The sequence below is a fragment of the Sturnira hondurensis genome, unplaced genomic scaffold (genome assembly GCF_014824575.4).
Source record: "Sturnira hondurensis isolate 20B ecotype Veracruz unplaced genomic scaffold, ASM1482457v3 Scaffold0003874, whole genome shotgun sequence".
NCBI lineage: Eukaryota > Metazoa > Chordata > Mammalia > Chiroptera > Phyllostomidae > Sturnira > Sturnira hondurensis.
In genome coordinates, this window is record NW_028076505.1 from 7,373,084 (window position 1) to 7,399,674 (window position 26,591).

Below are 26,591 nucleotides of genomic sequence, written 5' to 3' on the forward strand. Positions count from 1 at the left end.
ATGCTGACGCAGGTCCATACTGAGGCAGGAAAAGAATCTAAGGCTTGCCCTGGCTGGTGTAGCTCAGTGGATTGAGCGCAGGCCTGTGAACCACATGATCACAGTTCGATTCCCAGTCAGGGCACATGCCTGGGTTGCAGGCCAGTTCCCAGCAGGGGACTCACGAGAGGCAACCATACATTGGTATTTCTCTCCTCTCTCCTTCCCTTTCCCTCTAAAGATAAATAAATAAAATCTTTTAAAAAAAGAATCTAAGGCTTGATGAGCACTAGCCAAGGTCCAGGTTATACCACGTTATCACATAACCTCAATTATCACATAGCCTCAAGTTTGGGTTTCCACAGAAGTACACTATTATGCATTCAATGTCGTATCCCTCCGGAATCCACACACTGAAGTCCTAACATGCAGTAAGATGGTATTTGAAGTTGGGCCTTTGGGAAATAATTAGATTTAGAGGTGGTCATGACAGTGAGGTGTCATGGTGGAATTAGTGCCCTTATAAGGAGAGGCACCAAAGAGCTTCACTCCTGGTGAAAACACATGCTCCCAGGAAAGGCCTCACCAGGTAAGCCCTCACCAGAACCTGATACCCTGATACTGGTGTCTCAGCCTCCCGGACTGTGAGAAATAAATTTCTGCTGCTTATAAGCCACCCAAACTGTGGTACTTGGTTATAGCAGCTTGAGCTAAGTACAGACCCTAAGGAAACAGTCTGAGTGCAAATAACTTACTTGGGCAAAGATAACAGTAAACACGAGTAGCAGAATGAGGAGGTGAGACAGGGAAGAGAAGGCAGCCAAGAAAAGGTGTGCTATCAGTTAAGTTACTGCTGTGGGCACCTGCATGTCAGGCCCAGTGTGGACCTCTGGAAGCCAGTACAGAACAGCAGGTAAGAGNGAGCTAAGTACAGACCCTAAGGAAACAGTCTGAGTGCAAATAACTTACTTGGGCAAAGATAACAGTAAACACGAGTAGCAGAGTGAGGAGGTGAGACAGGGAAGAGAAGGCAGCCAAGAAAAGGTGTGCTATCAGTTAAGTTACTGCTGTGGGCACCTGCATGTCAGGCCCAGTGTGGACCTCTGGAAGCCAGTACAGAACAGCAGGTAAGAGGGAGCTGGGGGACAGAGCCAGCAACTCACATTCATCACTGACTAAGGTTGCTCCCAGGGGCATTAATTTTCCACTACTCCCCATGAGAGGGAGCAGCCCTTGCTTCCTGTAGAAAGTCCTGGGGCAGAGCTGCAGATACTAGAGGGAGGCCACAGTCCCCTGGAGAGATCAGCCCAAAGGGTTGTGGTCACAGGTCAGCCACGCTGAAGTAACCACACTGCCATGCAGGAAGGATAGTCTGTCATTTGCATTTTGAAGATAAAAATGCTCAGAGAGGTTAAGCTACTTGGCCATGATCACACAGGTCCAGAATTTGATTTTTCCAGTACATCAAAGTGCCATGCCCCCCAAATCAGGCCTGTAAGAAGATGGCAGAGAAGAACATTGCATGAAAGGAGACTCCTGAATGCCATGCATTCCCTCATTAACTGGCTCAGAGGAAGAGTTAAAATATATATAAACAGGGACTGGCAGACATAACACCTGCTTGAGTGTGGCTGGTAGGGTAATAATATAGATGTTATAATTTATAGTTCTAATTTTAACATTTCACCTAAAATGTCATATGGTGTGCTTGCATGTGATATTGTTATGTTAGAGAATCACATGCCTATGATTTTGTAATAAAAGAGTTTGTAATAAAATAGGGGTGTTAGCCCTGGCTGTTGTAGCTCAGTGGATAGAGCACAGGCCTGCGAACCAAAGGATTGTGGTTTGATTCCCAGTCAGGGCACAGGCCTGGGTTGCAGACCAGTTCCCAGTGGGGGACACATGAGAGGCAACCATACATTGATATTTCTCTCCCTCTTTCCTTCCCTTCCCCTCTAAAGATATATAAATAAAATCTTTTTTAAAAGGACCATCTTTAAAAAAACAGGGGTGTTATTTGTGCTGGGCCCTATATATTGTATTTTCTGCTTTTATGTATTTTTTGAGCTGAAACAATCAACAGGTCGCAGGTTAACCAAGACAGCTTTACTAAAAAATCATTCTGTGAACTGTAGTAAACTATATAGATATTAGTTCCCACCACCACACCCAACACAAACACACTATTGCCCCCCCTCCACTAAGTCTGGCTCACTAAGAGCTACCTAGCAACCAACCCATCACCCACTTAACTCAGGAGCAAAGCACAGAAAAGTAACCCACGCTAGTAGTTTCACTTTCTAGCCATCAGTGCCCTGGACTGCCTAGCCAAACCCACCTGGGTTGTTTCCTGGAGGAAGAGTTTCAGAAAAGTCACGGTTACCTTTTTGTACAAGTCCTTTGCTGCACTGATATCATCCTGCAGAAACTGGGCTTCAATCTGAAGGCGCAGATTATGTAGTAAGGCTTCGTCAGCTTCCTGCAATGAGAAACCGTCACACACCCAAATCTGCAGGGGCACAGTGGAGGCATCCAAAATGGGTATAAAATTGGCCAGGTGTGTGTAACCACAGACCACGTGGAGTTTTATTAAAAAGCAGATTATTGTTCAGTGGGTCTGGGAGGGGTTGACAATTCTGCATTTCTAGAAAGGCATTGGGTTAGCCAATTGGACCTGGTCTATAATAGCAGTTCTCAATGGGGAGTGATTTTTGCCCCCCAAGGGACATTGGGCAATGCCTGAAGACATTTTATTGTCACCACTTGAGTGGTGGGGTGTTACTACTGGCATCTAGTGGGTAGAGGCCAAGGATGCTGCTCAATATCCTACAATACACAGGACAGCCCCACATTCCAAAATATCAGTAGTGCCAGGGTTGAGAAACCTTGATACAGAAAGATCAGTGACAAGGTTAGGTTATAGTTACATACCAATAATCCTAAAATTTAAGATACATCTATACTTATTCTATATCTCATCATCATTGAGTTACGTTTCTAAGACTAAGAAATAGTTTTTCCCAGAGGGGAGAAGGGAGAGAATCATAGGGGAAAAGGGGATGGACTCACATGAACAAGTATAAACGACACATGGACAATAACTAAGGTGGGGGGTGGAAGTGGGAGGGAGGTGGGGAGCTTTTGGGGGGGCAGGGCTGGGAATATAAGACAGAAAACTGTACTTGAACAAGAATTTTAAAAACAGAAATAGTTTTCCCTTAACATTGAAACCTTCAATTTAATAATTTTCTCCCAAAGACTATTGTTTCACCCTGAGACTATGTACCTATAATGCATCTTTTAAGAATGACTGCTGTGGGGAACAGCATTTTTTTCCCATTAAAGTTGGAAATGACATATATGAGAGAAGGTTGAATGTTCTTGCGAAATTTTTTGATTAATACACCAATTTCTCTTTCATTGATCTTGTTTGGGTAAACCAAATAGATCAAAGAGCTGTTTATGCTCTTAGAACAGTGCTGTGATGACTGGAGTTGACTTAAACACTTCAGTGGTCTGGTCCCAGATCATGGGTAAACATTACTTGGGTTCCTCAAGTTGTCACTTTCCTGAGACACCTCTCCCATGCACGCCTGCCAATACCTGAGGCCTTGCTAAGTGAATTTTTACTGACCCATTAACGATTTGTTTAAAAGCATGGCACATGTTAGTAATGAGTTCTCATTAACAAAGGTAAATATATGGTTTGGCTAAAATATTTAATATACTCTCCACCCTGGCATGAACAGAGTTAAGAGAGTCAGGTATGTGGACTGGCTAAGATATTTTGAGACACTCCCACCATTGCACTGTTAGGGTTAGGTTCCTGGAAAGCCTCTGGTCTGCTACCTTAGAAAAGACACTTGATTCCTTAGTTGTTCCTGTAAAAGACCACTGGAGAAAGAAGATATTAGAATGTCCGATGCTGACAATAAGGATACCAGGATTCTGATTCTTGGATCACCTGTCTTGAATGAACTTTTCATGCAAAGTGTTACCCTAGCACCTAAAACACTGAAGAGTCAGGATTTTGTGGAACCTAGAAAACAGGCTGTATAAACTTTTAGGGGTCGACAGAAAAATAGTCATTACTTAAGAAATATATGCCTGTGTGAATATGGTCCGAAACATCAGCAAGATTGTAGAGGACTGGCTAACACTCACCCAACTCAAACTTCTGAAGTTATTTTATCTACTAAAAAGGACACTGAGTTTACCTTAAAGAACTTAAGAGTTCTATAAGATCAAATCAGTTAATTTGCAACCTTTAGGAATGTATATTAAAGTATTCCTTTTTGCATAGATTTAAGCAAGTAAAAATTAAGTTATTCCAAAACAGCAAGCCTCAGGCATAATTTTAAATTTTCTAGTAGATCCATTAAATAAAATAAAAAGAAATGGGTGAAAGTAATTTTAATATTTTCTTCTATCCAATATACCCAAAATATTGACATTTCATCATGTAATCAATATTTTTAAGTTATTACTGAGTAGTTTGTATTATTTTTCTCAGGCTAGATCTTTAAAACATGGTATATATTTTACACTTTGCAACACATCACGACTTGAATAGTCCGCATTTCCATTCCTCCCAGCCACGCACAGACAGTGGCTCCCAGGCTGGACAGCACAGCTCTGTAGGATTAATTTGAGGCACAGTGGGCTAGGTTTCTGCTCCAGGGTGAATCCCCCAGTCTCTCTATACTCTAATTTACAGTTACCAAACCCTTTGCTTTGAAGATTCTGAAATCTTTTCATGGGTACCAGGAATGCCAACATTGGGTGACAAGACAGAAAGAAGGAAAGACCACAAGATCCAGAGCCAATCTGTGGCAGGTACAGGCAGGACAGTCAGGGAACCTCTGTCTCCCATGAGACAGGCACAAAGCTAGTGTCTCTGGGTAAAGACAACCCCTTCACACTTGATATGCCCTGTCCATCTCCCCTAGGCCACCCCCAAGGTCACTCAGACATGCTGAGCACACTGGCAGCTTCCTATATCTCTCTGGCTACGGGAATGTGTGTGATCTTCGGAAGGCACAGTCCAGAATGTAGGCGTTAGCACCCCTGGAGTGACCCTCAGCCACTGAGGGACAGGAAAAGAGTGAGTCCCTCAGCTGGCCTCCAGTCTCTCTAGGGTTGGATAAGAACTCTGTGCTCAACTCTTGACTAGTAGAGAGAAGTCCAAGACAGATTCTAGTCCCATTGTCTTCTGTTAATTTTCATTAACTAGCTATTGAATATGTGACCAACTGGGCAATCTGGCCTTAGCCTCCCTATCTGTGAGGGCAGGCTAGTTTCTGAGCTGAATTTTGCAGATCCCTCAGGTTCCAGGGAGTTGCTTGAAGAGGCTCTGAGGGTGGAGAGTTGCTGGGTGGGTGGGGTGCCTGTCCCACCATCATGTCCTTAAGAAGAGCATCTCTGCTTTGGCCCTATACATTGGCTTCTCTAGGATATTTTGGTGGAAGGATGTGGCTTTACAAAGCTTGAGAATCAATGACTTCTAGAGTCCCTTCTGTTTCTAAAGTTCTGAGTATTTGATCCCCTTATTAGCAATAACACAGGGGTCCTTGAAATCCAATTTTGTTCTTCAGCTCAAGTAATTGTGTATCAATTGTGGATGAATTTTTGATAAAAATTAAGATGTTTGAGAATTCGCTCCATCCTCAGCAGTCATTCTCCCCCCGCCTCCCTTAGGATCATGCCAAGACAACCATGGGTAGGTCCCATCAGCCAACCCTCTAAAACTGCTCATGGAGATAATAAAGGCCCAGACACTTGTGCTCAAAAGAGAGATGAACCAGATGCTTCTGCAAGCAAGACAATCATCTGATAAACTGCCCCAGAAAACCCCAAAGGTAAGTAGGTGTCATTGGAACATGCAGTTGCTGGTATGCTGAAAAAAATTTGTTTGGAAGTGTTTTCTTTTGTTTGCAGTGGAGCTTAGAAATGTGCAGACACTGGTATTTTTATTGTACTTTGAATGCTGTCAAAGGCACTTTTGAATGCTCCACCAGCAGAAGCATCTAGATTTTTCCAAATCAAGACTGTGGGTCAATAGTCTAGTTTTAGCAAACATTCCAACCCTGATGTGGTGTGTGTTTTAGATCGAGGTCACTGGTTCCCAAAGTGTCGTCCCTGGACCACACTACCCGGAAAATAATTTAAAATGTTAGATTTCTGGCAGTTCCTGGACCTAGTGGATCAGAATTTCTGGGATCGGGGCCCAGCAATCCATGCTTTAATATGCACTACAGGTGATGTCCATTCACACAGAAGTTTCAGAGCCACTGGTCTAGGCTACTACTGAGGAGGGGTCTAGAGAAATAACTAGAATCCAATGTACCCTTGAAAAATCAGCCTTGCCAACCCTCTCATAGAGATGTTAAAAATTCATTAAAAATCCCACTGTCTGCCCTGGCTGTTGACTCAGCTGGTTGGAGAATCATCCCGTATCCCAAAAGGTTATGGGTTGGATCCTGGGTCAGGCCACATATGGGAGGCAACCAATCAATGTTTTTATCTCACATCAGTGTTCCTCTGTATCTCTCTCTCCGCCACCCCCTTCCTCTCTCTCTAAAATTAATAAAAACAAATTTTCAGGTGAGGATTTTTTTTTAAATCCTGCTGTTTATATCTACACGCAGCCTCAAATCCAACCTCTGAGCAGCCCAACTCAAAAACAAATAAAAAAACAACAAAAACTGCTCAAGAATAAGTATTCAAATTCATTAAGATTCTTGGCTAATTAAGTTTAATTTTAAAAAAAGACATCTACTTTAATCCTGGATGTCAAAAACCTTTTCAAAAATGTTCTAGTCACTTTGCCCCAGGGGCTCAGGCTGGCCTGGAGAACGGCATGGCGTGTCTGTGGGGCATGTTGACTACAGCCTACATCGTTTTTAAATTCTGGGGATTTCAAAGAAAAAAAGGCAGAGATATAAAGTCTGCTCCCTACAATTTTCTTAAAATAAGCAACTTCAGGCATTATTTGGATATATATATATTATACCTAAATATAGTATCAAGATGTGATACTATATTTTATTTACACACACACACACACACACACACAATGAGTCCAGTGTCTGGCACAAATAATGCCCCTTCTTTTATTACAAAATCATAAGTATATAATTCTGTAATGTAACAACATTATATTCAAGCACACCATATGGCATTTTATGGGAAATGTTCAAATTAAAACTATAAATTATTACGCCCATATTATTACCCTACTAACCACACTCAAGCAGGCAGGTTACTCTGCTGGACACTGTATAATGAGTCTTAGAGATTAGCCAAACACAAATACTTAAAAGTCATCAGGAACTCTTGCTACATTAAAAGTCTTCAAATCTGAATAACTTGGGCTATACTATGTTAGTGGTATGTTGAGGAACTTACTTCATTTCGAAGTGCATAGCAAATAGTGGCTTGCTTTAGTTTACTTGCTATTAAAAATACAGTAACTCATTATTTAAGTGGAGATTTAATTACATGGGAGATATTAATAGATAGCAATTTTGTGAAAATAATGCTAATAATGTGACAGTGCTATCGCACACACTGTGATATTTTCCAAGCAAGATTCAAGTCTAGGTTAATGATCCCAGCTGTATCCCATTTCCCATGGTCACATTCACAGGCAAATCCCTTCCTCAAGACAAAAGGAAATGAGCACTGAGACTGAGTACATAGTCAAAACCTTATTGATCTGATGTGCATAGACATTCAAAGATTTGTCAACTAAAATCACTGATATGACTAGCCAGCAAGATATGAATGTTATTCTTCCATTTCACCTCCTTTTTCTCATTTGATGACCTCAATGGAGAGAGAACCTGAAGGTCCAGCCTTCACTTGCTGACCCTAGAGGGGCTGTCTTATTTTGGGTTCCTCAGAAGCAGACGCCGAGGCAAGGATTGGGGACATGTCATTTATCTGAAAGGTGATTCCGGAAGTACTGGTAAGGAAGGCAGGAATGATACAGGGAAAGTAAAAGTATGCAATAAGTAGGTCATCACACTGGACAACCGAGGATACTAGAAAACTCACCTCTGAACTGTTACTACAAGGGGTGGGCCAGCTGAAGGACTCACCTGTCTCCTGTCCCTCAGTAGCTGAGGGTCACTCCAAGGGTGCTAGTGCCTACACTCTGGACTGTGCCTCCTGAAGATCACACACATTCCCATAGCCAGAGAGATATAGGAAGCTGCCAGTGTGCTCAGCATGCCTGAGTGACCTTGGGGGTGGCCTAGGGGAGATGGACAGGGCATATCAAGTGTGAAGGGGTTGTCTTTACCCAGAGACACTAGCTTTGTGCCTGTCTCATGGGAGACAGAGGTTCTCCGACTATCCTTAGGGAGTGGAGAATAAACCATAGACACAAAGACTGTACTTCTGCTTGTATCTGCCACAGGTGGGCGGTGAGGCTCTAAAGTTATTTAACTCCACCAAGGGTGAGTTTCCTCACTAGCAAAGGGAGAGGGCTGGACTGGGTCATCTCTGGGGCTGAATCAACAATCAAAAGGCTGTTCCAACACTCCTACAAGCTAGTGTAAGGACTTCCCGACTCAGTGCATTTGCACACTGTGTTCGTGATTTCTGCTTTATCCGAGTACCACTTACTGCATCATTCAAATGCCCTGTATTTTCTTCAAGTTGATTCATTCTTACTTGCATGTATTTAAAAGGAACTTTTTATGCCACCTGCTGTAAGGAAAGNTCACTCCAAGGGTGCTAATGCCTACACTCTGGACTGTGCCTCCTGAAGATCACACACATTCCCATAGGCAGAGAGATATAGGAAGCTGCCAGTGTGCTCAGCATGCCTGAGTGACCTTGGGGGTGGCCTAGGGGAGATGGATAGGGCATATCAAGTGTGAAGGGGCCGTCTTTACCCAGAGACACTAGCTTTGTGCCTGTCTCATGGGCGACAGAGGTTCTCTGACTATCCTTAGGGAGTGGAGAATAAACCATAGACACAAAGACTGTACTTCTGCTTGTATCTGCCACAGGTGGGCAGTGAGGCTCTAAAGTTATTTAACTCCACCAAGGGTGAGTTTCCTCACTAGCAAAGGGAGAGGGCTGGACTGGGTCATCTCTGGGGCTGAATCAACAATCAAAAGGCTGTTCCAACACTCCTACAAGCTAGTGTAAGGACTTCCCGACTCAGTGCATTTGCACACTGTGTTCGTGATTTCTGCTTTATCCGAGTACCACTTACTGCATCGTTCAAATGCCCTGTATTTTCTTCAAGTTGATTCATTCTTACTTGCATGTATTTAAAAGGAACTTTTTATGCCACCTGCTGTAAGGAAAGGTAATCATAAAAATAAACGCACAACTATTAAAAAGTTGTTCCTCCATGCACCATCTAAGATCATCTCTCCTTGCACCAGAGTTATGTACCTCACCTCTGGAGAAAACTAAGCTGGCATCCATCACATCAAGTGCTCTGTATTAATAACCATGACAGGTAAGTCACATACACTATTACATCATTTAATTCTCAGTAGGCACACATCTGCTCCTATGATGGTGCAAACTATTATTGTTCCCATTTCACAGATGAAGAAGCTAAGGCTGAAAGATGATACAATTCATCCAAATTCTCACAGATACTCAGCAGTTGTGCAAAGGGTCCTATTAACAAGAACTCCTTTTTGGACAGCACAGCGCACTGTAGGCAGAAGTGTCTTTCCCTGGACCCAGGTAACAGTCACAACAATGTCCTGAACTGGCCCTCACCCATGTTCTCGGTGCCATATTTCCCCAGAACCTTTTGTAACATTCTCACAGGGTTGACACTTCGATCATCACATGCTGTCACAATGTACATAAAGGTGTTACAGCTGCATTCTCAGAGAGATGAAATGATAGGATGCAAATTTCTCATATTTTTAATTATCTCTACTATCTTATTTTTCTACTGACAATATATGTTGTTTTTATAGTAAGAGGAAAACAGCAGAAGGCTTGAGCTAGTTTTTAAATCCAGTGTCACTTACCTTATTAAAGGAATGTACATGACAACACCAGGTGAGTGACAACCTTAGAGGTAACTCCAGAGAGAGTTCTTCATGCAGTGAGGACAGACAGACACTCAAACCAAACACTCTGGGGTGGAGGTGTTGAGGAGGGGCTAGATTGACCTTTACCTGAAGGTCTTTACCTTCACATCAAGTGCTCTGAGGTAGGTGGTCTGTGGTCAAGATGGAAGCCCCACCTGGCAACTTGGGATCACCACCAAAACAAAAATGGGATGAATTGCTAGTGTCAGCAGAACAGCTGGTTAATGTCAGATGTTACTAAGGCCCATATCCCAGCCAGACTTCCAACAGGCTTGGGGACATCACAACTATGGATACAAGGCCAATCACTGAAGCACACTCTCTCCCCACCTTTATGTATGTACTGGGGTGCTCATATGTTCCAGTGGGCATGAGACAGTCCCAGTTTCTATCACACAAACTGCAACTCCTTTCACAGTGTCCTAGTTTGGACAATACACTATATGCTCACATGGAAAAGGGCACGCAAGTATTAGATGGTAGGTAACACAGATGAAGCAAAATTCAGTTTCCCCAGATATTACTTCTGACTTTCCCACCAACCAGCTGAATAATCCTATAAAACTGAGGTTGGAAAAAGCCATAGAAACCAAGAATCCTGAGCTAACCCTGACTATCCGAAGTGGTTTCCTGGAGTTCCATGTAGAAAAGAATCTTAAGGCCACACCTGGGCACAAAAGGGAAGGAAGCGTGTTTTATCAGCAATTCTGATGAGGTTATGGGCAGGGCAGGGAGGATTGGGGTGAAAGGCAGTCATGTGCCTTGAACAACAAACCCTTCAACTAAACTTCAACTAAACAGTCTCCATGGGTTCTTCTCCTCTGACATTTGAACTCTGAAATGATCAGGAAAGGATAATTATCATCCTTGATTTATCCAGGCTCTGTGGTCCAGGATCGTTCTGCTATTTGGTATAGTCAGGTTCTCCTGATAAGCAAAATAGTCTAAGCTGTCAGGACAATGGAGGATCAGTAGAAGGAAGCTCTCCCTGCAGAGAACAACCCCAAACAATCTCTGTAGGAGGGTATCTAGCAAGAAGATAAGAATCCTTGGTGTCCCCTACATGGCTACTTCAAGAGTGAGGAGTTTCAGGGGAAATGGAATTTTTTTCCACTGTGCCCTGGCTGATGTGGCTCAGTGGAATGAGTGCTGACCTGCAAACCAAAGAGTCACTGGTTTGATTCCTGGTCAGGGCACATGCCTGGGTTGTGTGCCAGGTTCCCAGTAGGGGGCACACAAGAGGCAACCACACATTAATGTTTCTCTCCCTCTCTTTTTCCCTCCCTCCCCATCTCTCCAAAAATAAAATAAATAAAATCTTTAAAAAAATTTTCCCCACTGCTCTCTTGAAAGTTTTTCTGTAAAGTAATCTTAAGATTCTTAGCCAAAAGGACACAGGTATCATTGCATCCAAGAAAGCACACTGCCCAAAGTAAGTTCCCTCCTAAGTTTGGTGTTTGTGAACAGGATGTCTGAATTGCAAAACAAAACCAGTCACTGGAATGCTGGCACATTTTGATAGCCCAGCACAAGCAATAAACTTAAAATAGTCTAGGTTCTCTCTCAAGATTCTGAATATTGTGGTAGGGGAATGTGTGTCTGTGTGTGTGAGTTCACACAAAGATTTGGCTGAAATTACAAGTCAAGAAAGAGTGACAGAACTTCTGGCCAAGATGGAGGTGAAGGTAGACATATGTGCCTCCTCACACAACCAAAATAAGGGCAACAACAATTACAAAACAAAATAACAACCAGAACTAACAGAAAAATTTAACTGTATGGAAGTCTGACAACAAAGGAGTAAAAATAGACACATTCATCCAGACCAGTAGAAGGGGCAGAGTCCAGTGGCCAGGTGAAGAGGGATTGTGGCAAAAAAGTGGTGGCACCTATAGCGAAAGCCAGAGGACCTGGGACACACAAGCAGCAGCTGACTGACCCCAGATGCTGGGTGGCAGTGGGCGGACCCAGCGAGGCAGCAAGGTGGCTGGCTGACAGGGCAATCCAACATTCGTGTGTAGATAAACCAGGCGAAACTGGGGAGCAAGACAAACTGCGCAACCCAGGGCCCCAGCACCAGGAAATAAAGCCTCAAAACACCCATTGAAAATACCTATGGGGGTTGGGGTGCCGGGAGAAACTCCCAGCCTCACAGGCGAGTTCATTGGAGAGACTCACAGGGTCCTAGAATGTACACAAGCCCACCCACCCGGGAGTCAGCACCCAAAGGGCCCAGTTTACTTGGGGGAAGCGGCAGAAGTGACTGAATTCCAGTAGCAGAGAGCAGAGCAAGCTCCAGTGTTCCCCTCTCAGACCCGGCCCCCACATACAGTGTCACAACCCAGTGAGTGGGTTGCCCCACCTTGGTGGACACCTAAGGAAGGCTTCACCCCTCAAACATAACAGGTACAACAAGACAAAAAAATATGACCCAGTGGAATAACAGATCAAAGCTCCAGAAAAAATACAACTAAGCAACAATGAGATAGCCAACCAATCAGACACACAGTTCAAAGCACAGGTGATCAGGATGCTCACAGAATTGGTTGAATTTGGTTGCAAATTAGATGATCAAATGAAAGCAATGCTAAGCACAATGAAGGAAAATGCACAGGGAACCAATAGTAATGGGAAGAAAACTGGGACTCAAATCAATGGAGTGGACCAGAAAGAAGACAGAAACAACCAAACAGAAAAGAATGAAGAAACAAGAATTCAAGAAAATGAGGAGAGGCTTAGGAACCTCCAGGACATCTTTAAACATTCCAACATCCGAATTATATGGGTACCAGAAGGAGAAGGGGAAGAGCAACAAGTGGAAAATTATTTGAACAAATAATAAAGGAGAACTTCCCCAATTTGGCAAAGGAAATAGACTTCCAGGAAGTCCAGGAAGCTCAGAGAGTCCCAAAGAAGTTGGACCCAAGGAGGAACACACCAAGACACATCGTAATTACATTACCCAAGATTAAAATGAAGGAGAGAATCCTAGAAGCAGCAAGAGATAAGGGGATAGTCACCTACAAAGGAGTGGCCATCAGACTGTCAGCGGATTTCTCAAAAGAGACCTTACAGGCAAGAAGGGGCTGGAAAGAAGTAGTCCAAGTCATGAAAGGCAAGGACCTACATCCAAGATTGCTCTACCCAGCAGAGCTTTCATTTAGAATGGAAGGGAAGATAAAGTGCTTCTCAGATAAGGTCAAGTTCAAGGAGTGCATCATCACCAAGCTCTGATTACATGAAATGTTAAAGGGACTTATCTAAGAAAAAGAAAATAAAAAAGATGTAGAGTAAAATGACAGCAAACTCACATTTATTAACAACCACACCTAAAACAAAAGCAAACTAAGCAAACAACTAAAATAGGAACAGAACCACAGAAATGAAAATCACACGGAGGGTTAGCAACAGGGGAGTGAGAGGAGTAGAAGGGGGGAGAAGGTAAAGAGAATGAGTAGCATAGATGGTAGGCAGAAAATAGATGGGGGGGGCAGGTAAGAATAGTATGGGAAATGTAGAAGCTAAAGAACTTATGACCCATGGACATGAGCTAAAGCAGGGAAATGTGCGTGGGAGACAGTGTTCAGGGTGGAGGGGAATGAAGAGGGGGAAATGGGACAACTGTAATAGCATAATCAATAAAATATATCAAAAGAAAAAGTGACAGCAAAAGAAAGAGGTGGATTTTGAAATAACAAAACAGGAAGCGTGGAAAACACTCATCACAGCTGTTTAGTTCAGTCCTGTCATTAATCGACTCAAACCCAAGGACACGCTCAGCTCACCTTGTTAAGGCGCCCAACCATTTCCTTTAGCAGCACTTGACATTCACATTCATTTTCATACCTGCAAATTGGACACATAAGTGAAAGCTGAGCAGCTTCCATAATTCCACAAGTGCTGATCACACAATAAGCACTAAATTTGATCTGATATGAGTACTATGCCCTCTCTTTCAGAAGGGGTTCTTAATGTTACAGCAGAAGCTGATGCTGCATTTCCAAGCCCACAGCTTCCCAAAGTCTTTTACATCCAGTAAAGTGAAAAAATGCTTTGGCTTCAATTATCTGATTGTTTTACATAATTTTGGTTTTCAGCAATTTGGAAGGTTGACTATATCCATCATTGTATTTTGATGGTTTTATTTGTTTTTATTTAATTTGATTATATTGAGTCTTTGACATACTAAAAACCTGATTTTAAAATTATTAAACTATTCAAGTAGAAAATATACCTAACAAGGCTGTATATACCTTCCTCTTTCTGTATTATTTCACTGGCTTTGGCTAGCCATCAGCTCCTCTCTGGAATGCAAAACCCAACTTGGTGTGTGTATATCCATGTGTGTGAATGGTTATGGCTTTAATTGCTTTTATAATAATTTACAAATCCCACTATCCCATTCAGAATATTGAAACTTCCCCAAGGGGGCAAGAGAGGAAATAAACTTATAGAAATTATTAAATAAATCACAAAACCTGAAGGGACTGCACTGTGGTGGAGATACAACTCAGAACCAAGTGAAATCAGGAAACGTCAATACAGCCATTTCTTTATCGGGGGCTCAAGGGAGTCAGGCTTGTCCAGCCACGTCACAGCAAGCCCTGGTCTAGTGACCAGGTGAAGGCCATCTGGGGATTTAAGGGCTCCTACTACCCATGGAGCTGGGTGTCTGGACCAGCAAGCAATTTCACTTGTTGTAGAGAACATGAGTTTTACTTGAATAAGGTCTAGTCCTATCGCTGGACCTCACTCCACAGGAGTCCAAGAATGACTTCTCTCCACAACAGTGTTCTAGAAAGAGTATAGACCTGGGGCAAGAACACTCGAGTTCAAGTCCTACTACCCAAAGGCCCTCTCCAAGCCTCAGTTATTGTAGCCCATGAAGGGCTATAGTAGGTGAATTTTCAGGTCCCTTTTTCCAGCTCCAAATAAGATTCTCTGAATCAAAACCAGAAACAGAGCGACTGATAGGAACAGAAGCAATGATTTGACCTGATAAATATCCTCAGTACATAGTGTTGAATAACCTGCCCAAGGTTTGGACTGAGAATGTGGTACCCAAACAGAGAACACGTTTGGACAAAGCCCTTAGGCTGCCCTAGGCCAATGTGTTCACTGGAATTACTAGTGGAGCTCAAAAAATTAAAATCCCTGGGTCCCACCTGAGGTCCAGGGTGGGACCTGGATATCTATATATTTTAAGTTAATTTATATAATTTTTAAATGGATAAACCTCTTATATGGTTAGACAGTATTTTTAAACTACATAAAAGGATGTTCAGTTAAAGTCCCCCTCCTACTTCAGTCTCCCAGGTCCTACTCCCTTATGCCCCAGTGTAACCACTATCATTAGTTTTTTGTGTGTATTTGCATCTTTTTCCTTATGCAAACAAAAATTTCTACTCTTCTTCCTTTCTTTTTTAAACAAATGACAATAACACACTATTCTTGTGTTTTTACCATTGCTTAGTATTCCATTGCATGGATGAAGCACAATTTTACAATCTGCTTTCTACTGATAGGCATTTAAGTTTCTGCCAGGCTTTTGCTACTGCAGATTACATAGCAGTGAAGATCCCTGGAGACACAATCTTGATGTCTGCTGGAGTATCATAGAGTAAATTCCTTGAAACGGCCATGCTGAGTCAAAGAGCCCACACATTTATAACTTGGAAAGGTGTTGACAAATTGCTGAGTATCCTTTTTCTTTTTAATGGCTCATTTTAATGCATTATTCAGTCTTCCAGAAGTGGGACCATGCCCTGGACCAAGGCTTCTGAAACTTCAACTACAAATCAATCACCAGTGAACCTTGTTAAAATGCAGCTTCTGATTCAGGAGCTCTGCAGTGAGCCCAAGAGTCTCCATTTCTAACCAGCTCCTGAGTGATGCCAATGCTGCTAGTTCATGGACCACACTTTGAATAGCAATTTCCAGGTGTTAGTTGTGATGTGTTGAAAACAATTAGACATAGCCTGCCCAACATTTCAACCTAGTCCCAGTGCAGCAGTTCACTAGCTGAGTGACCTTGTTCCAAATCCCGACATTTCCTGAACCTCAGTCTCCTCATCTGTAAAACAGGTGCAGGCAATACTATCTATAACTGGCTATGAGGATTGAATAGCATTAATGCATCTCAAAAGTATTGTGCTGAGCAAAAGAAGCTAGACACATAAGAGTCCATCTCTAATATTTCATTTTTGTGAAATTCTAGGACAGTCAACAGAAATGAGAATACTGGATGCCTCTGGGTTTTTCTGGGATTGGGGGTGGTTCAGGATAACAACTGAAGATCGACTTGGAAAGGGCAGAAGGGAACTCTCTAGGGCAGAGGAAATATCTTGCTTGTTTAGTAGCTATATGGGTATGTACAATTGTCAAAATTCACTGAACTACATACTTAAAATCTGTACATGTTATTATATGTAAATTATACCTATATTTTAAACACATTAAATGTAAATGATAACATTCCATGCAAACTGTGAAGTGACATCAAAATAGATACTAGTCTCATCTGAGGTAAATACACCACGCGCATGCCCCAGCCTCCCACAGGGATGACGACCAGAAGCCAGAGATGGCTCTCTAAGCTTGGGTGGGAGCCTGCTCTCCTTTCCGAACCTTGAGTGCCCCCCTGCCCTGCCTCAGTTTTCCCCCACAGTGATGCTTACTTGCTACGGTACTCCTCAAGCGCACGCTGTGCCTCTGCGCCCTGGCGTTCCAGTCGGGCGCGCTCAGCCGCCAGTTCGCTAGTGCGCTGGCGGTTGCCTTCCACTTGGTGGAGGAGGGAGGCCTCGGGAAAGGCCAGCTCGCCCAGGCGCTGAAAGGCATCCAGCTGCCTCCGGAGGACACCATGGCGCTGCTCCAGCACACGGGCCCACTGGACGTGGGCGACCACCCGCTGCCCGAGCTCCTTCAATGCTGCCAGGTTGGGCGCGGTGGCGGAGCCCTCTGACAGGCGGTCGGGAACCTCCTCAGAGCGCTCGTACTGCTCCTTGCGGGCCTGGAAGACATAGCTGCTCCTGTACATGGCTAATCTGCAGGTGAGGGCGTGCAAAGCCTACTCCAGGGGGGCCTTGGCAGAGCCAGCAGCCGGCTAAATAAACACTGGGGGCCCCTGCACACTGCTGGAATGTTCCAGAGCTAATCAGCTGTTGAGCTCAACACTGTGCCAGCCTGGGGGAGAATAAAAGGCCGCAGGCCTGGTTTTGTGGGCTGGATTAACAGACCATGCAGCTCTGGGGCTTGGAAGGTTAAATTGGGCAATGAGGTTTTTGTTCTGTGATTGTTAAAGCCTGTTGCTATACGATTGAATGAGGTCAGGAGGACAAGAGGGGCGTGACTTTCTTTTTTTTAAAATATATTTTATTGATTATACCATTACAGTTGTTCTATTCCCCCCTTCATTCCTTCCCCTCCACCCACACACTCCCTCCCCCACCATTCTCCCCCCCTTAGTTTATAACCACGTGTCTCAAGTTCTTTGGATTCTATATTTCCCCCACTATTCTCGCCGTCCCCCCTATCTATTTTCTACCTACCATCTATGCTATTTTCTGTGCCTTCTCCCCCCTTCTCCTCCTCCCACCCCCCTGTTGCTAACCCTCCATGTGTTCTTCATTTCTATGGTCCCACTCCTGATCTAGCTGTCCTCTTGGTTTGCTTTTGTTTTAGGTGTGGTTGTTAATAACTATGTATTTGCTGTCCTTTCACTGTTCATATTTTTCATCTTTTTCTTATATAAGTCCCTTTAGCATTTCATATAATAAGGGCTCAGTGATGATGAACTCCTTGAACTTGACCTTATCTGAGAAGCACTTTATCTGTCCTTCCATTCTAAATGAAAGTTTTGCTGGATAAAGCAATCTTGGCTGTAGGTCTTTGGATTTCATGACTTGGAATATTTCTTTCCAGCCCCTACGTGCCTGTAAGGTCTCTTTTGAGAAATCCGCTGACAGTCTGATGGGTACTCCTTTGTAGGTGACTGTCCCCTTATCTCTTGCTGCTTCTAGGATTCTCTCCTTCATTTTAGTCTTGGCTAATGTAATTGTGATGTGCCTTGGTGTGTTCCTTTTGGGGTCCAACTTCTTTGGCACTCTCTGAGCTTCCTGGATTTCCTGGGAGTCTATTTCCTTTGGCAGACTGGGGAAGTTCTCCTTTATTATTTGTTCAAATACATTTTCCACTCGTGGCTGTTTCTTTCCCCCTTCTGGTACCCCTATAATCCAGATGTTGGAACGTTTAAAGATGTCCTGGAGGTTCCTAAGCCTCTCCTCAGTTTTTTGAATTCTCATTTCTTCATTCCCTTCTGGTCCATTCCATTGATTTGAGTCCCAGTCTCCTTTTCATCGCTATTGGTTTCCTGGACATCTCCCCTCATTTCAATTAGTTTAGCCTTCATGTGTTCCTCTAATTTATGACTATGATCTACCAATTCTGTGAGCATCCTGATAAATAGTGTCTTAAATTGGGCTTCTGAGAGGCTGGCAATCTGTTGGTCGCTTAGAGTTATTGGCTCTGGGACTTTGAGTTCTTCTTGCGCCATGGTTTGGGCTGTTCATGCCTATTCCATAGCAGGATCGGAGCCCTAAAGTGTTCACTAGAGCAGGGCAACTAAGTCTCTGGGTTGTGACGTTGTATGTGGGGGCGGGGTCAAAGAGGGACAATGGCTCCCCTCTGCCGCCTGCTGCCACGACCTCCACCGGCACCACAACCACCACCATCACCAGGCCCATGCGTTTCGTTCCACTGCACGCGAGTGTGCCACCACTGTCAGCCCTCCACCACTGGGTTCGCTCCCTGGGGCCTGCGTGGTCCGTCTCACTGCCTGCGAATGTGCGACCTTGGTCAGTCTGCCCCGCACCCCGACTGGTTCCGGGCTGCCTGCGAGCCTAGGTCGGGGGATCTGTCCTGCCCGACCCAGTTCTGCTGCTGGCTCTGCCTCTCTTACCATCCCTGTAGAACGGTTCGTAGTTGTCGGACTTCCGTATAATTCCGTTTTCTGGTCTTTGGGTGTGTCCTAGTTCTCCAAAACTTTTATTGTATTCAAACTTGGTTGTGGGAGAAGGCACAGTGTTTCCACCTATGCCTCCATCTTGGCGGAAGTCGGCATGACTTTCTTTTGATTGGTTCCATTAGAATTGTGAAGGAAGCCCAAGGAGCTTATTACACTTGGACTAGATCAAGTGCCCAAAGACGCCTCCCTTTGTCTGAGTCTCTTTCAGCCAAGCTTTCAATTATAGAACTTTTTAACAATACCATTTTTCTGATTTCTTAAGTAATTCTTTAGAAAATATATTTTATTGATTATGCTATTACAGTTGTCCCAATTTTCCTACTTTGCCCTCCTCCACCTGGTCCCATTTCCTCCAGCAATACCCCCTTGCCCTTAGTTCATGTCCATGGGTCATGCACATAAGTTCTTTGGCTTCTCCATCCCCTATACTGTTCTTAACATCTGCCTATTTTGTACCTACCAATTTGTGCTTCTTAATCCCTGCACCTTTCCCCTCATTTTTCCTATTCCCCCTCCAAACTAATAACCCTCCAAATGATCTCCATATCTATGATTATGTTCCATTTCTGCTTGTCTCCTTAATTTGCTATTTGGATTCAATTATTGATAGTTGTAAATTTATTATTTTAATCATCATCATCTTCTTATATATAATTCCCTTTAGCATTTCATATACTAATGGCTTGGTGATGACGAACTCCTTTCATTTTACCTTGTCTGGGAAGCACTTTATCTGCTCTTCCATTCTAAATGATAGCTTTGCTAGGTAGAGTAATCTAGGTTGTAGGTCCTTGGTTTTCACCACTTTGAATACTTCTTCCCAGTCCCTTTCTAGCCTATAAAGTTTCTTTTGAGAACTTGGCTAACAGTTTTATGAGAACTTCTTTGTAGGTAACTCTGCTTTTCTCTTGCTGCTTTTAAGATTCTTCCTTTAATCTTTGGCATTTTAATTATGATGTGTCCTGGTGTGGTTCTCCCAAAGTCCATCTTGTTTGGGACTCTCTGTGCTTCCTGGACTTGTATGTTTACTTCCTTCACCAAATTAGGGAAGTTTTCTTTATTTCTTCAAATAAAATTACAATTTCTTGCTCTTTCTGTCCTCTTTCTGGCACTCCTGTGATTCAGATGTTGGTACATTTGGAGATGTCCCAGAGGCTCCTTATTCTATCCTTTTTAAAAAAATTCTTTTTTCTTCCTGCTGTTCTGACTGAATGCTTTTTCCTTCCTATGTTCCAAATCATTTATTTGATTCTCAGGTGTATCCCCTCCACCATTGGTTCCCTGTAGATTTTTCTTTATTTCACTTAATGCAACCTTCATTTCTTCCTGGGTCTTTTTTATGGCATTGAAGTACCCAATGAGTTCCTGGAGCATCCTGATAAACCAGCATTTTGAACTGTGCATCTGATAGGTTTTTTATCTCCATTTCATTTAGCTCTTTTTCTGGAGTTTTGCTCTGTTCTTTCATTTGGGCCATATTTGTTTGTTGCCTCATTTTGGCAGCCTCCCTGTATTTGTTTCTGTGTACTAGGTAGAGCTGCTTTGACTCACTCTTTTAGCACACCTGTTAAGTTTTATGGGGTGGAGCTGTAGGTAATCACCAGAGTAGGGCAATCAATGTCACTGCTCTGTTGCTCTATTTGGGGGAGGGCTTGCTAAGGGGACAATGTCACACCCTGGCCTCTGGAGTTTTTCCCAGAAGGAAGCTATCTCCCCACTCTCACTTCATTTTCTCCCCATATGCCAATGGTGCTCTTTCAACTGTTACCTTGGTGCTGAATCCCAGAGCGGGTGGTGTATCTGCGTGAATCCTAAATCCACTGTGGGCCCTTTAAGAGGATGCTGTTTCTTCCACTGGCCCATCCCACACTGGTTTTTACAGCCAGAAGTTATGGGGACTTATCTTTCTGGTGCTGGAACCCTGGGTTGGGTGGTCTGGATTAGGGTTGAGATTTCTTGCTCCCAAGGTATTCATCCCAATTTTTATCTACCACACATGAATGTGAGGCTGACCATTCCCATCTCTGCACCTCTCTGTGTCTCTGCTCTCCTACCCATCTGGATGAATGTGACTTCTTTATATCTTTGATTGTAGGACTTTCACACAGTTCAATTTTCTGACTATTCTGGGTGATATTTGCTTTGTAGTGTCGTTGTATTTTTTGCTATAGTTGTGTCCAGAGGCAAGGCATGTTTACCTATGCCTCCATCTTGACCAGAAGTCCACAAATCTTTTTCTTAATTACTGTATAACTTGGCATTTAGGAATGCTCCTTTTGGTAGGGATTCTTGACAATGGATGCAAAATAAAATTCCATGTCTCAATAAACTGTGACGTGTGTTACAAGTAGAAAGTTCTTGTGTACATTTGGGAAGAATCTACTCTTTGTGCAAAAACATAGGAAATAAATGCACAGTTATTATTATAATGTTGTTACTGGATGTAGTCTAGGCCCAGAGTGGGTCTTTCTTGAGCCCACCAGTAGTGTGTGACTTCTTGACTTTGTGTAGGAAAGATTTCACAATATCAGTGCAGGTGATTTTGAGAGTATGTTTATTAAACCCGGGAACAGTGAAACAAAGGAAAGGCTTAAGGTAGAAAAAGCAACAGGAGAAAGTCAGAGAGAAAGGGGGCCTTGGAGACTGGTTCAGGGGTTAAGCCCACACAAGCTGCCACTGCCCACTGCTCCTCTGGCTGCAAGTCTCCAGGGGTCCCTCGGAGTTAGAAGAAAATAAGTAGAGATACAAGGCATGGGTATGTTCTACTGAAAGCACACCATGTATTCTTTGTCTTGAAGCTTTTTATCTCTTTGGCCAGAATCCTAGGGGGAGGGTCTTAACATAATATTTAGTAGCCTTTCAGGTATGACCTTCTATACATTAATTCATCAAAATATATGTATAGAGGGATTAGAGTTATTTTTCTGGTTGGTTTCATTTTTAAAGAATGAAAAATGTTCATCTTCCACTGAAGATGGAACAGGGCCTAAAGCCAGTTTTCCCTGGGATGGTCTAAAATGTGTAAACCATTTGCTCCTAAGTGGCCTTGGTTAGGAAAGATAAAACTGTGTGATTCATTAGTAGACTATAAATTGCTCAAGTTGTTTGGCCTTGTTTAATTATTTTGTCTCAGTTTTTCTTATTCCAAGAAATTTCCCCAGCTTCTTACTGTCCTGCCTCAGTGTCACCCTTGCTCTCCTGGGTTCTGACATCCTTTCTGGAGTGGGAGAAACAACTAGAGCTCCATCAAGACATTTACATAATAGATTATTTGAACTAAATAGAAAAATCCTTGTACCCTAAATTTATATAAATTGTCATACTCTCAAAGATTATAAAAGATTTTTTGGCCACCACATTTAATTTTAACCTATATTATGATGATGTTGGAAAAATGGCGGAGGAGTAGGACGGAGCAACTCCAGTTCTTGTACCCCTGGGAGAAAATCCTAGCAGATCTACTGAGGAACAGCGCAATCAATTCCCCAACCAACAATTCCCCAGCATTTATGAAAATAAGAGACCAGAGTTAGTGTCGAACCAGACAGCTACAGGTCTTTGGGGTCTCAGGGACGCAAGTAAGGATGGAGACAGCCAGGCCGACGGCAGCCCTCAGCTGTCGCATACTGGCCCTGGAGCTGCAGCTGTCACAGCAGTCGGAGCCCAGAGTCTTCCTTCTGTCTGTGCCCAGTGACAGGGCCGTCTGCCACAGAGGACTCATCGGGAGCCTGGCACCTGTGAGTAAAGACGAAAGCGGCAGTGGCAGGACCAGCAGCCATTGGCCAGCGCGTAAAGACTTCGGAGCTGCTGCTGCCACAGCTTCCAGGGCCCAGAGGCTTCTGTCTACGGCCAGCGTCGGGGCGTCTGTTGCACATGGGGAGCCCAGCACCTGTGAGTAAAGACAAAAGCAGCAGCGGCAGGGCCGGCTGCCCTCGGCCAGCCCATAATGCCTCGGAGCTGCCGCTGCCGCCTTGTTAGGGGTATAGAGGCTTCCGTATTCAGCCAGTGCCACGGAGGACTCATAGGGAGCCCAGCACCCAGTGGAGCACTGGGGTCCTTGGAAGAGCTGGCTCCCTCCCTCACCATCTAGGCGGGGCTGAGTGGCAGAGACCTGTCTGCCTAGGTGTGCAGGGAGGGTGGCAAGGACAGGGGGCCATGTTCAGTTGCAATCTCTGTGATCACCAGCCCACCAGCCTGCCAGCCCAGGAAATTTGAGAGGAGCATTGTCCTAACCAGTCAGGTTGGGGATTGGGCTGGGCTGAGAGGCACGCTTTCTGGACAAGTTTTTACTGGAAAGTGCACTGAAGTGTTCTCCCGTGAAGGCAGCTTGACTTGCTTCTCACCCAGCCACACGACTGGGAAGGACCAGTACCAGATCCCGTAGGACCCAAGCAGCCTGTCGCGTGGGTAGGCGCCCGCACCGCAGTCTGGTAGCCTGACTGGCGGGCAGGTGTGCGCCTGGGCCTACAACCCAGCCCACAGAGGGGTCCCACCGAAACCAGAAAAACCAGATTGGACAGTTTGAAACCAACAAGGGAGGAGTTTTTTTTTTTAACTTTTTAAAAAACTTTTTAAAAACTTTTTAAAGCTTTTTTTCAGTAATCATATATTTTTCTAAATTTTATTGTTGCTGTATCTTTCAGTACTCTGTTCCTCTCATTTCTTTTTTCCTGTTTTAGTCCTTCTCCCTTTCACCCCAAACTTATTGCTTTTTCCTTATTTCTCTTGCCCTTTTTGTGTGTGTTTGTTTGTTTGTTTGTTTATTGCTTTCTATACCACTGTAAATACTTCACACCACATCTCTCAGGTCTTAGCCTACTTTACAGGTTCCTGAATTCTATTACTGTAGTGATTAACTCTACTTGCTCACATGCTATGTCTATTTACTATTCTTTACTCTCACCTTACCTCAAAATCTGACCACCTGCAATGTCACTGCTTTCTAGATACAACTCACAAGCCTTTCTTCCCCAACAAGAGACTTATCTTTGGTCTATCCTTTCTTAAAAGTGGCAAATTGGGTTGAAGATTACAGTTAACACTATATATAGCCTAAAGATCTTCTATCTCTACTCTACTGGCTGTGACTGTAAATATCATAAAGTACTCTCCTGCTGTCATAAACCATTTTGCCTCCACCTCCAGCTGATCACACACACACAAAGAAAAGAGTAGGTGGAAGCAGAGAACATCAAGATACCTGCAGGAGACTGCACCACTGAATTTCACAGATATTCTACTACAGAAGTTCACACCATAAACCCAGGGGGTCAGAACAGATCAATTTAAGAAATTGAGGCTAACAAGAAGAGTCTCATGAGCAATGGGAAGACAAAGAAACAATACCCAAATGAAAGAAAAGGTGGAAGTCCCAGAAATAATGTCAGATGAAAGAGAGGCAAGACAGCTACCAGATATTGAATTCAAAGCACTAGTTATCAGGAAATTCAAAAAGCTCACAATGAGCTACCAGAAACTAGAGGGGAGCTACCAGAAACTAGAGGGGAGCTACAATGAGCTCTCTGTAAACTATATCAACATGAAAAAGGAAATAGAAACTATCAGCAAAGGACAAGAGGAAATGAAGAATATAATTTTGGAACTGAAGAACACAGTAGAAGGAATGAAAAGCAGGATCGATGAGGCAGAAAATCAGATCAGCGAGTTGGAAGACACAGTAGAAAGAATCTCCCAGAAAGAGCAAGAAAGGGAAAAGAGGCTCAAAAAGAACGAAGGGGAACTAAGAGAAATGCAAGATAATATTAAACATAATAATATCCAAATAATAGGAATACCAGAAGGAGAAGAAGAAGAACAAGGGATAGAAAACCTATTTGAAAGAGTCATGATGAAAAATTTTCCTAATTTGATGAGAGAAAAAGTTACATGAATCCAGGAATCACAGAGAGTCCCATTCAAGAGGAACCCAAAGAGGCCCACTTCAAGACATATCATCATTAAAATGGCAAAACTCCAAGACAAAGAGAGAATCTTAAAGGCAGCAAGGGAGAAAAAGAAAGTAACATACAAGGGAGCCCTAATCAGGTTAGCTACTGACTTCTCAATGGAAACACTCCCAGCAAGAAGAGAATGGCAAGAAATATTTCAAGTAATGAGAACAAGAGGCCTACAACCAAGGCTACTTTACCCAGCAAGGCTCTCAATCAAGATAGAAGGCCAAATAAAGAGCTTCCAAGGCAAAAGAAGTCTAAAAGAATAAGCTTCCACCAAACCAGCTCTACAAGAAATACTAAAAGGACTGCTTTAAGGAAAGGAAGGAAAAGAGACAGACAGAGAGGAACTGTGGCACAAAAAAGGGCAATGAATAAGTACCTATCAATAATAGCCTTAAACATAAATGAATTAAATGCTCCAATTAAAATACATAGAATAGCTGAATGGATAGAAAAGCATGACCCACACCTGTGCTGCCTACAAAAGATGCACCTCAGGACAAAAGACCTAAACAGATTGAAAGTAAAGGGCTGGAGACAAATCTTCCAAGCAAAAGGACAGGGGGAAAAAGCCAGGGTAACAATACTCATATCATACAAAATAGACTTCAAAAAAAGGGCCATAAAGAGAGACCCAGAAGGTCACTTTGTAATACTCAAAAGAAGAATCCACCAAGAAGACATTAACATCGTAAATATATATGCACCATACATAGGAGCACCCAAATATATAAGAAATATCCTAGAAGACTTCAAGAAAGATATTGACAGCAACACAATTACTGTAGGGGATTTTAACACCCCACTGTCAAAAATGGACAGATCTTCCAAACGAAATATCAAGAAAGATATAGCTACATTAAACAACACCCTAGATGAAATGGACTTGACTGATATATATAGAGCCCTTCATCCCAAAGAAGCTAAATACAGATTCTTTTCAAATGCACATGGAACATTTTCAAAGATAGACCACATGATAGGACACAAAATGAGCCTCAACAAATTCAAGAAAATTGAAATCATACCAAGCATTTTCTCTGACCACAAGGGACTGAAAATAGAAACCAACCCCACAGGAAAAAACCCAAAACACCCAAAATCATGGAGACTGAATGCTATGCTATTAAACAATGAATGGGTCAAGATTGAAATTAGGGAGGAAATCAAAAGTTTCTGGAAACAAATGAAAAGGAACTCACAACAACCCAAAACTTATGGGACACAGCCAAGGCAGTCCTAAGAGGGAAGTTCATAGCGATACAGGATTACCTAAAGAAAATAGAAACATTTCAAACAAACAACCTAACCCTACACCTGCAAGAACTTGAAGAATAACAACAAAGACAGCCCAGAGCAAGTAGAAGGAAGGAAATAACCAAGATCAGAGCAGAATTAAATGACATAGAGACTAAAAGCATAATTCTAAGGATCAATGAATCCAACAGTTGGTTTTTTGAAAAGATAAACAAAAATAGACAAGCCTTTAAGTAGGCTCATTAAAAAAAGAAGAGAGAGGACCCAAATAAACAAAATCAGAAATGAAAGAGGAGAAAT

The 26,591-nt window shown here is 43.1% G+C and overlaps 1 protein-coding gene across 1 annotated transcript in view; it reads right to left on the reverse strand.

Annotated features, from left to right (window-relative positions):
* BFSP1 (beaded filament structural protein 1) overlaps positions 1-17,164 on the reverse strand; it is a 33,741-nt gene extending 16,577 nt beyond the window's left edge. Inside the window, exons 1-3 of the mRNA XM_037043085.1 lie at positions 16,736-17,164; positions 13,844-13,904; positions 2,366-2,461 (exon numbers count right to left, since the gene is read on the reverse strand). Of these exons, the coding sequence (XP_036898980.1) occupies positions 2,366-2,461; positions 13,844-13,904; positions 16,736-17,094 (516 nt within the window). The 5' untranslated portion in view covers positions 17,095-17,164. The remainder of the gene's footprint in view (positions 1-2,365; positions 2,462-13,843; positions 13,905-16,735) is intronic.
* Between the last annotated feature and the right edge of the window lie 9,427 nt (positions 17,165-26,591).